Source organism: Mus caroli, chromosome 2 (assembly GCF_900094665.2).
Source record: "Mus caroli chromosome 2, CAROLI_EIJ_v1.1, whole genome shotgun sequence".
Classification (NCBI taxonomy): Eukaryota; Metazoa; Chordata; class Mammalia; order Rodentia; family Muridae; genus Mus; species Mus caroli.
The window spans coordinates 19,009,713-19,019,672 of record NC_034571.1 but is presented as its reverse complement, the minus strand read 5'-3'; the positions used below and the strand labels follow the sequence as shown (position 1 = coordinate 19,019,672).

Genomic DNA, 9,960 nt, shown 5'->3' with positions numbered 1-9,960 from the left:
AGCCCTGGCTGTCCTGGAACTCACTTTGTTGACCAGGCTGGCCTCGAACTCAATCCGCCTGTCTCTGCCTCCCAAATGCTGGGATTAAAGGCGTGCGCCACCATCATCCGGCTTTCTTTCAATTCTTAAGGGTACAAATTATCCTTGCTTCATTTGTTTCTGCAATATCAAGCACACTGCTTGATGTACATCTGAGAATAGATAGTTTTCAGGGTTTTAAATGAATTGGGGCATAAGTTAAGAAGGCAAAGTCTCTCTTACAAAATTGAGGAAGTCAGGATTCAGATTTGTATTTTTAATCGTTATCTGATTGGATGCCTTTGACTTACTGACTTTCCTAAGTAAGTTCTGCCAATTTTCAATGTTCTCATAGGAATAATTTCGTTGTCTAGATCAACTTGTGGCGCCATCTTCTGGGGCCTTAAGAAGACTCTCAAGATTTAAAACTGTATTGGTTCTTTAAATTCTTCCTAGTTTTTGGAAGTTCCTTAGACGCATGCGCGGCCTAGTCAGGAAGAAACTACAATTCCCAGAAAGCATTGCTATAGTGGGTGGGTGGGGGGACTCCCGTTGTCATGGGGGAAATGATTCTCGCGAGAAAGTGAGCCTGTGGCGGCTGTGCGTCCTGGGTGGAGGGGGGTGGGGGGGAAGGAGGCGGGGAGAGTAAGGAGGAAGAGGAGGAGGTGCAGTCCCACAATACCCGGCGGAGGGAGGGTGGGTGGTTGGCGTCTCGTCTGTGCGGAGCTCGGGTCCCCGGCGGACTCAGCTTCCTCTGTCTCTTTAATGCGAGAGGAAGCGATGCGGAGGGGTGGAAAATGGCAGAGCTGCAGATGTTACTAGAGGAGGAGATCCCGTCTGGCAAGAGGGCGCTGATTGAGAGTTACCAGAACCTGACCCGGGTGGCGGACTACTGTGAAAACAACTATATACAGGTGAGGAGCTTGAGCGGCCGGCGGCGGCGGCTGGGACGACAGGCAGGCTGGGCGCCGTGGGGACTGCCCTACTCCGCCACCCTCCGCCCCGGCCCGAGCGGCGGCCGCCGCGGCGATACAGGAAGTGGCCGCCTCGAGAAAATGGGTGAGGAGCAGGGCCGCCGCGGGCGCCGCTGACCCGATGCCGCTCCCCGCAGCCTGCCCGGGGCCGGCTGTGCTGCCCGGGCGTTGCTCCCTAAAGCCTACCCCGGCCGAGCTCTGCTGCTCGCGGTCTGCCCGGCCCAGCTGTGCTCCCCACCACCTGCCCTGGCTGAGGTCTGCGCCTAAACCCCGCAGCTTTCCCCGCCAGGGATCTGTTTCCTGCAGCCTTCCCAGGCCGGGACGTGCTCCCGGCAGTCTTTCCTTCCCGGTCTCTGCTTACTGCAGGCCTCTCTTCTTAGTCGGGGTGTATTCCGCTTTGCCTCTTTTGGCTGCGGTTGGTTCCTAAGACCCCCACAACCTTCCCTGGCTGGGGTCGGTCCTGGCTGAGGTCCTCCTGGAAATCCCGCAGCCTCCCTTGGTCTCCTTGGAGCTCAGACTTCGCTGTCGCCCCCGTGTCCGGTGTGATGAGCCTAGGACTGGGACAGCTGCAAGAGGAATGGGCAGGGAAGGAAAAGTGGTGTGTGTGTGTGTGTGTCGTTGGAGGGTGGGGTGAGGGTGATTATGTCAGTTCATCCTAGAGGGTGTGCCTTTTATTTATTTAAAAAAATTGTCACGAGTCACATTTGTACAGACCTCCTAATCGAGTGCGGAGAGTGGATGCTGAGGGTTTGACAAAATCCAAATTAAAATTCTTTTAATTGAAGGAAAAATGCGTGCTTGGCGATTTTCAAGTTGGGCTTTTCCTCTTCCACCTCCTCCTCCTCCTCCTTCTTATATTTACTTCCGCTTTAGCATAATGTATACTCGTTATTATAAAGCACGAATGATTCATAGGGAAATTCAGTGGGAAATGTCTTAAATACTTTTCTTCCTCTAAATGTTCTTGGACTGTTGGCCTTGAACGCAGTAGTGTTATCGTGGTTGCTTATGTTCTGAGATTTCTTTCTATACTGAGTTAATACATAGAAGAATATGAGATTAGCAAACATTATGTAGTCTTTAAGTCATAACATAGAATTGCTCCTTAATTTATCAGGAAATTCTTGGTACTTTTACTATGCCATGCTTGCTTGTGTTTATCAGTGATTGTAAGTGAATTGTATGTAGTAGTTTGACTTGTAGTCCCTATGGTTGAGTAAATATTAACAGTTTTCACTACAAGCAAATAAAGTAGTGGAATTCTTTGTATCAGGTAATGAGAATAGAAATTCATTTCTTGTTGATAGGGCAAAATCAGAACAGTCTTTGAAAAATAAGGAATATTGTACTTTGGACCTGCAGTATTTCTTAAAGTGCCTTTCATGTGATTATCATTTTCAAGAGCCGCTAATTTCTGTTCTAGCAGATTCCTGTAGACTTTGTTTTCAGAAGGAGATGCTGTTTTGAGACTTGTTTGAGTATTTGTCATTTTCCATATTAGTAACATTCTATCTGGAGTGGTACTCCAAGGAGTTTGTCTTCCTACTCTCGTTTCCAGCCTTTGACTTTGGTAATCTACTCATAAACTTGTTGAATGCTTCCTGTGTCTTCTGTATAACTTGGTTTTGAAAACTCTATATGGCTGTTTAAAAACACATTTTAAGCAGCAGAAGGGCTGCTTTAACCACTGTTAAGAGCAGTTGGTGCTTTTGCAGAGGACTCGGGTTCAATTCCCAGCACCCTCATAATGGTTCACAACCATCCTTATCTTAGGGGATCCATGTCCTCTTCTGACACCTGTGGGCACCAAACACACATTCAGTATATATACATACATACACACATGCATACACGTAGGTAAAATGAGTGAGTTTAAACCTATTTTAAAATCATACAGAAATGTGGATATAGTGTGGAAATAGAAAAGTGATCTTGTATTTTATAGATACTAAAAAATGTACATCTTTTATTTATTTTAGTATGAAAAACCTTGGGTTTGTTGCATTTTTGATTCCCAGCACTTGTATGAGGCAGGTTACAACTACCTCTAACTCCAGCTCCAGGGGATCTAGCACCCTATTCTGGATGTATGGGGTCCTGCACTCGGGAGTGCATGGACACATCCACAAACAATTAAAAAGTGAACAGACACACAATTTAAAGCAACCCACTTTAATTGGTAATAGTGCTGATTAGGATAAGTAGTTGTGCTATTTGTTTTTCTTTGTGTGTAAAGTTTGTGTTTGTTTTCAGACACAATCTCATTCTAGACCAGGCTGCTGACACTCTATCCTCTTGTCAGCTTCCAGGTGCCATGCAGCTGCCATACCCAACTGAGGTGGGAAAGGGTTTTTATGGGGGCTGAGGTGGGGGACAGGGTCTTATTATGCCATCTTGGCTGGTCTGGAGCTTATTACATAGACTAGGCTGGGTGACAGAGATCTCTCTTCTCTGTCTCATCTACTGAGATTAAGCATGAATCACCATGCCTGAGGAGAAAAATTGTCATACTTACTGTGAGACAATTGCTGTGTGTTTTACCATGGTAATTATTTTGTTGTTTTCTTATGTTTGGAAAATTCAGCCCTGTTTGCTGAGAAGTTATTTTGGCTAGTTCTTGGGCTTTGGGCCCTGCTGAGTTTAGTACTTAAACTGAGTTATTAAATGCAGATCTTATTGAAAGATTCTTCAGTTCCTTAAAAAGAATGGAGTTTTAAAGTTACGGGGTGAGGCTGGAGAAACAGACACACCAGAAGAGGGTCCCATTACAGGTGGTTGTGAGCCACCATGTGGTTGCTGGGTATTGAACTCAGGACCTCTGGAAGAGCAGTCTGTGCTCTTAACCACTGAGCCATCTTGCCAGCCCTATTTTTATTGTTTTAAATCATATGTATATATGCCTGCTTGTGCTGGGTATATGCACATGAATGCAGGTGCCTACACAAGCCAGTGGCATCAGATCTCCCTGGAGCTGGAGTTACAGTTGGTTATGAGCCTCCTGATATGGGGGCTGGGAATCCAATTTGTGTCCTCTGGAAGAGCAGTCTGCACACTTAACTGCTGAGCTCAGAGAAAGCCAGCTCCAAAGTACAAACCTACCTGCTCTTCTGTTTGCAGCTTAGAACTTGGAATGTATTTTCAAAAGAATGGTTGCTGGAGCTGTTAGGTTCCCATACTGGTCCGACAGGTCTATTTACTTTAAGAACATTCCTGAACTAGTCTGAGGTCTAGATTCTCATGAAAACTGTGTGATATACAAACTACTCTACCTACTGGTGGAGTCTGTCACACCTAAGGAATCTGCCAATCACTAAATGTATAGCCAAGCAAAATTTATTTAACTTTTCTGTGTCTTAATTTTCTCACTTATATGAGGGCACTCCCTATGACAGACAGCATATAAGGATTAAATACAAAGTAGAAAGATTACAGCACAATAGGCACTCAATAAACAGAATCAATTAAGACTGGTTCTCCTGATCTGTGTGATTCGACAATCATGTATTAAGCCTACTGCTGACCCAATGTGCTGCACAGATTTTATTGTCACTCTTCCCTAAACACTATTGTGTGTGAAAACATAAGAATTTAGGGTCAGCATCTATAGCACAGAGGGCAGGACTAGTGAGCAGTCGGGTAGATGGATTCAGCACTAAGGAACAGAGATGGGCTTCTCTCTCAGACTTCTGTATAGCGGGGTTATTGCTGGAGGGTCTGTCTATTTTAGGGAGGGTTTTTCCGCTCAGTCAGTGGGATTTTCTTTTCAAAGTACACCATTGAAAGGATAATAGGGAAAATAACAATGTATTTTGATAAAAAATTGTTGACTTGATAATTTTAACAGTATACGTATATAGCGGACTTTGGGTTGCTTTTTAGTGGTACTACTCTGTTGACCCAAATAAGTTTACCCTTGGATCTGTTGATTTTCTCCACTTACAAACATTTTAGAATTAATTGCAAGTGTATCCATGTTCATAACAAGAATATGAAAGCAAATAGAACATCTTAAGAAAGGTAATGTTTTTGTTGCTAAGTGATGTGATGGCCTGGTGTGATGACTGTTGCCTGTAATCCTGTGGTAGGAGGATCACCAGGAGTTCATGGCAGCCTGTTGCGGTACAGAGTGATCCAAGTTAGCCTAGTCTAGAATAAGACTCTGGCTCAAACAAATGGCAGAAGAATTAACTGCAAAACTAAGTTCCTTCTTTTCCTCTCTCTCTCTCTCTCTCTCTCTCTCTCTCTCTCTCTCTCCCTTTCTCTCTCCCTCTCTCTCCCTCTCTCTCCCTGTCTTCCCTTTTATTGTAGCCCAGGCTGATTTCTAACTGGTAGGTAGTTGAGGCTGACCTAGAACTCCTTTACTGCCCCTATCTTCCATGTTCTGCGCTATGCAGCTGTGTGTGATTCTTCACAACTGTGTTATCCTACTTGTTCTATTCCTGCCCCAAACTACCACTAGTTCATCATGGTGTGTGTATTTGTGTTGGGAGGGAGAGATAGAAAGAGATGGGTAGATGGATGCATGCAGATGCCACAGTACCCATTTGGAAGTCACGCAGCCTTTGACCGTTTGTCCGTTCCTTTTACTGTGGTCCGATGATTAATCTGGGTTTCAGGTTATTAGGCTTTCACTGTCCAGCAGTTTCTCTGCTGAACTATATTTCAGCCTCCCTTCATCCCCATTAATTCTTCTGAAGTGGCTTAAATAATTCCTTTTGTTTTATTTAGTATGTTTTTGACACAATCTCACTGTGTAGCTCAGGCTGTGTAGCTCAGGCTGACCTGAAACTCATGGGTGGCAATGTCTTCCCTTTATCTCCCGAGTGTTGGGACTGTAGTGTGAAACACCTCACCTGTGGGTTTTTTTTTTTTTTTTTAATGGACTATAATGCTCCAGTATGAGGAGAGGCAGCACTGGAGAATGTCTCCCAGCTGACTCACTAAGTGAGTCACTTTAAAAAAGCAATCTGTTGGAATTCTGGCCTGCTCAACAAGAGGGAAAGCATGTTTGGTACTGGAAACCTAGCCAACTACCCAGAGCTAGTGAAGTCATGGATCTTGGGAGAGAACCTACAATCAACCGCCACTTCTAAACCAGCATAATCCTTAACTACAATTTAAATATTTTTTTTTATACAGAATACTTTGATCATATTTGCCTTCTCCCAACTCCTCCCAGGTCTTTCTTAACTCCTGACCAATGTGTACATGAGACTCCGAGCAAACTTCCCGAAAGCAGCAACCCTCAAAAGCAGAAAGAAACAAAACAAAATGAGTGCACATAAAAATGGAGTCCGCACGCTTTTAATCCTAGCACTTGGGAGGCAGAGGCAGGTGGATTTTTGAGTTCGAGGCCAGCCTGGTCTACAGAGTTGAATTCCGGGACAGCCAGGGCTACACAGAGAAACCCTGCCTCGAAAAACCAAAAAAAAAAAGGAGTCCATTTTGGTTTTGTGTTGGTCATTTCCTCCTGCGCATGGGGGCGTGTTATACCTTCCAGTAGCACCTCATTGTAGGAAGCTGATTTTCTTTTCCCAGCAGGTATCAATTGCAGATAGCTTCTTGGTCTAGAGTGGGACCTTCTCTGTGCTGGTATTCTGCCTGGTTTGAACTTGTGCAGGATTTGTGCCTGCTGTCACAGTTGCTGTGAGTTCATAAAGATAACTGACCTGTTGTCTCTGGAAAATGGTGTTTATGACTTAGAGTCATCTGCCGCCTCTGGCTTGAATGATCTTTCTTTTAAATAGCTGCATTTTGTATAGACACATTTTAAATATTGATCTTTATGCCTCACCTCTCATCATCTAACTTCTTTTTGCAACAGAGGGGGGAACCATTACAGAAAATGATAACCCACAAAATAAAGGGTTGTAGAGCCCAGTTCTAACCATTACATCTACAACACAGCTCCTGCACCTAAGGCTCAGGGATCGTTGCGTAAGAGTGAGTGGAAAAGATTGTAAGAGCCAGAGGATCTTTTGATGTGGGAGTGTCTCCTAGAAATTACAGAAGCTACACTCAGGAGGTCTCATCAGCATAGTTGCATAAACACGACCTGAAAAAGGACTACACCAGTAGACATGCTAATGTGAGAGGGGAAAAGCTTACAAGGTCTCTAGACAAATAGAGAAGTGTCCCTTCCCGCTCCCCTAATTGCTTATCAAATACTGAACAGGTTGTATTTATGTGTTTAGGAATACACACACATACACAGACATATTCAAACAAAGAAAAAGAGGCCATGAGTTTGAAAGAGAGTGAGGTGTGAATATATGTGAGGGGTTGGAAGGAGAGGAGGCAAGCTGGAAATGATATAACTAATCTTTTTTTTTTTTTTTTAAGATTTATTTATTTATTATATGTAAGTACACTGTAGCTATCTTCAGACACTCCAGAAGAGGGCATCGGATCTCGTTACAGATGGTTGTAAGCCACCATGTGGTTGCTGGGATTTGAACTCAGGACCTTTGGAAGAGCAGTCCGTGCTCTTAACCACTGAGCCATCTCTCCAGCTCCATATAACTAATCTTAAAGGAAAAAAAAAGGAGCAGCCGTTTTTGTGTTTGGGCCAATCGCAACCATTTCATTGGACCAGTCACAGCCTTGTCCCTAGCATTAATTATAGTCTTTGGGGCTTGGATTTTAGGCCCTCTTTAAGTCTCCCTTCTTAGCATCAGTCAGAGTAGTACCTCTACTGGGGACAGCGCTAGCTCTCTGGCCAAGGTGGCAGTAGTTGCAGGGGCACCTAGAGTTCCTCAAGGCATGTGAGAGCAAAAGCCTGGTACCAGCTATCTCAGACAGCCCTGGCTGAGGTTGTTCCTTTAGGAGCGGCACTCTTAGTGTGATTACCAGGGTTTCCAGGGTGATCCAAACAGCTAGTTCCAGCGTATAGGTGCACATCTGACTCAGAAGATAACTTTTTGTTTTGTTTTGTCCTTTGCAGACAGAGCTGTTCTTGAACTTGCTGTGTAGCTGAGGGTGATCTTGAAAATGATGTCCTCCTGCTACCTTTCAAGTGCTGGGATTACAGGAGAGCGTTTATTAAATCCTGGCTTCTATTACATTTTAAAAAATATTTTGTATTTTTATGTGTATGCATGTTTTGCCTGCATCTGTGTCTGCATACCACATGCCTGCCTGATGCCCAGTGATGCCAGAAAAGGTGCCAGATCCTCTGGAACTGGAGTTATGAATAGTTGTGAGCCATCATGTGGGTGCTAGACTGAATCTGGGTCCTCTGCAAGAGCAATAATTGCACTTAATTGCTTTCCAGTTCTCTACCCCACCCACACCTGGCTTTTACATCTTAAGTTTGTCTATTCTATATCCATTGCATTAGCTGTTGAGTAGACACTTGCTATAGCTTCCCAATGATCCTTTTGTCATCTTCACACATCTTCCTTTGACCAATTATCCCTCCTGAGCTTTTGTTGCAATACTGTGGTACTTTCAAAGTAGAAATCTGGGCTGATGCAAGCAAGGCTTAGGGGGTTAGAGCACTTGCTGCCAAGAGTGATGACCTGAGTTGATCTTTGAGATCCATGTGGTACAAGGAGAGAATTTACTCTCACCAGTTGTTCTCTGATTTTCATGTTTACAGCATGGGAATGCATGCAAACAAGTATTAAAAAAAAAAAAAGTGAGCCTAGCATGGTGGTGCACACCATTTATTTTAGCACTCAGGTGATAGAAGCAGTTGGGTCTCTTGAGTTCAAGGTTAGCCTGGTCTACATAATGAATTCCAGGACAGCCAAGGCTATGAAGAGAAGCCCTGTCTCAAAAAAAGCAAAAACACCACTGCCTGTTTAAAATACTCTACTGATTTGCTATGAATATACGTGTAGTTTGAATGATGGTACATGTAACTGAGGCTTTTTGGGGGGTGCTTGTTGTGGGGATTCTGTCCTCAGAAATGGGGTAGTACTTAAAGGTTAGAGGGAATGAGTTTAGCTTGTTTGCCCTTTGGCCTTTTGCCATATGAGGATATAGCAAGAGACCATCACTACACAAAATAAATGTCCACAACTTTCTTTTTGTCTCTCTCTCTCTCTCTCTCTCTCTTTTTTTTTTTTTTCCTTTGAGATAGGGTTTTTCTGTGTTCTTGACTGTCCTGGAACTTGCTCTATAGACCAGGCTGGTCTTGATCTCACAAAGATCTGCCTGCCTCTGCCTCCTGAGTGCTGAGATTAAAGGCGTGCGCCACCACTGCTTGACAAGTATCCTAGATTTTCAAACTGAAATAAGGGGCTGGTGAGGTGGTAGAGCAGCACTTGCTGCTTTTCCTTAGGACTCAGGTTTATCCTTAGCACCCACATATTGGTTTACAACAGTAACTCCAGTTCCAGAAGATTGGAACATCCTCTTCTAGCCTCTGCAGGCACCTCACACATGTAGTACACAAATACACTTGCAGTCAAAATACCCTTACACATAAACTGTAAAGTAAGTTTGTGTTTTTATGTATGTGTGTGTGTGTATATATATATATATATATATATACATACACACACACACACATATATATATATATATACATGTGTATATACACACATATATGTGTATATACATACATATATATGTATATACATACATATATAAAAAATCACAGCCTGTGATATTTTGCTGTAACAGCACACATTAAGATATGTTTCAGTGAGGTCTGGAAAGGTCAGTATGTATAGGTGGATTGGCCATACTGACTTCTTAACTACCTTTCAGTGGCTGTGACAAAGCACTGTGACCAAGAAGGCACCTTATGGAAGGAAGTGCTTATGGTGGCTTGCAGTGTCAGAGGGTGAGTTTGTATTTATCATTGTAGGAAGCGTGGTAGGCAGACAGCGTGGTAGGTATGGTGCTGGAGCTGTAGGTGAGAGCCTAAACCTGACTTACAAGTAAGAGGCACACGCTTGAATACACACACACGCACACACACACACACACACACACACACGCACACACACACACACAC

General features: G+C 43.8%; 1 protein-coding gene across 10 annotated transcripts in view; it reads left to right on the top strand.

Annotated features, from left to right (window-relative positions):
- The first annotated feature begins 644 nt into the window (after positions 1–644).
- Positions 645–9,960, top strand: part of Abi1 (abl interactor 1) — a 92,569-nt gene continuing 83,253 nt past the window's right edge. For 8 of the 10 annotated variants that reach the window (XM_021156198.1, XM_029474072.1, XM_021156203.1 and 5 more), the window contains exon 1: positions 645–932. In XM_021156198.1, coding sequence (XP_021011857.1) covers positions 816–932 — 117 coding nt within the window. In that variant the 5' untranslated portion in view covers positions 645–815. The remainder of the gene's footprint in view (positions 933–9,960) is intronic. The other 2 variants (XM_021156202.2, XM_029474071.1) reach the window with 1 other exon arrangement.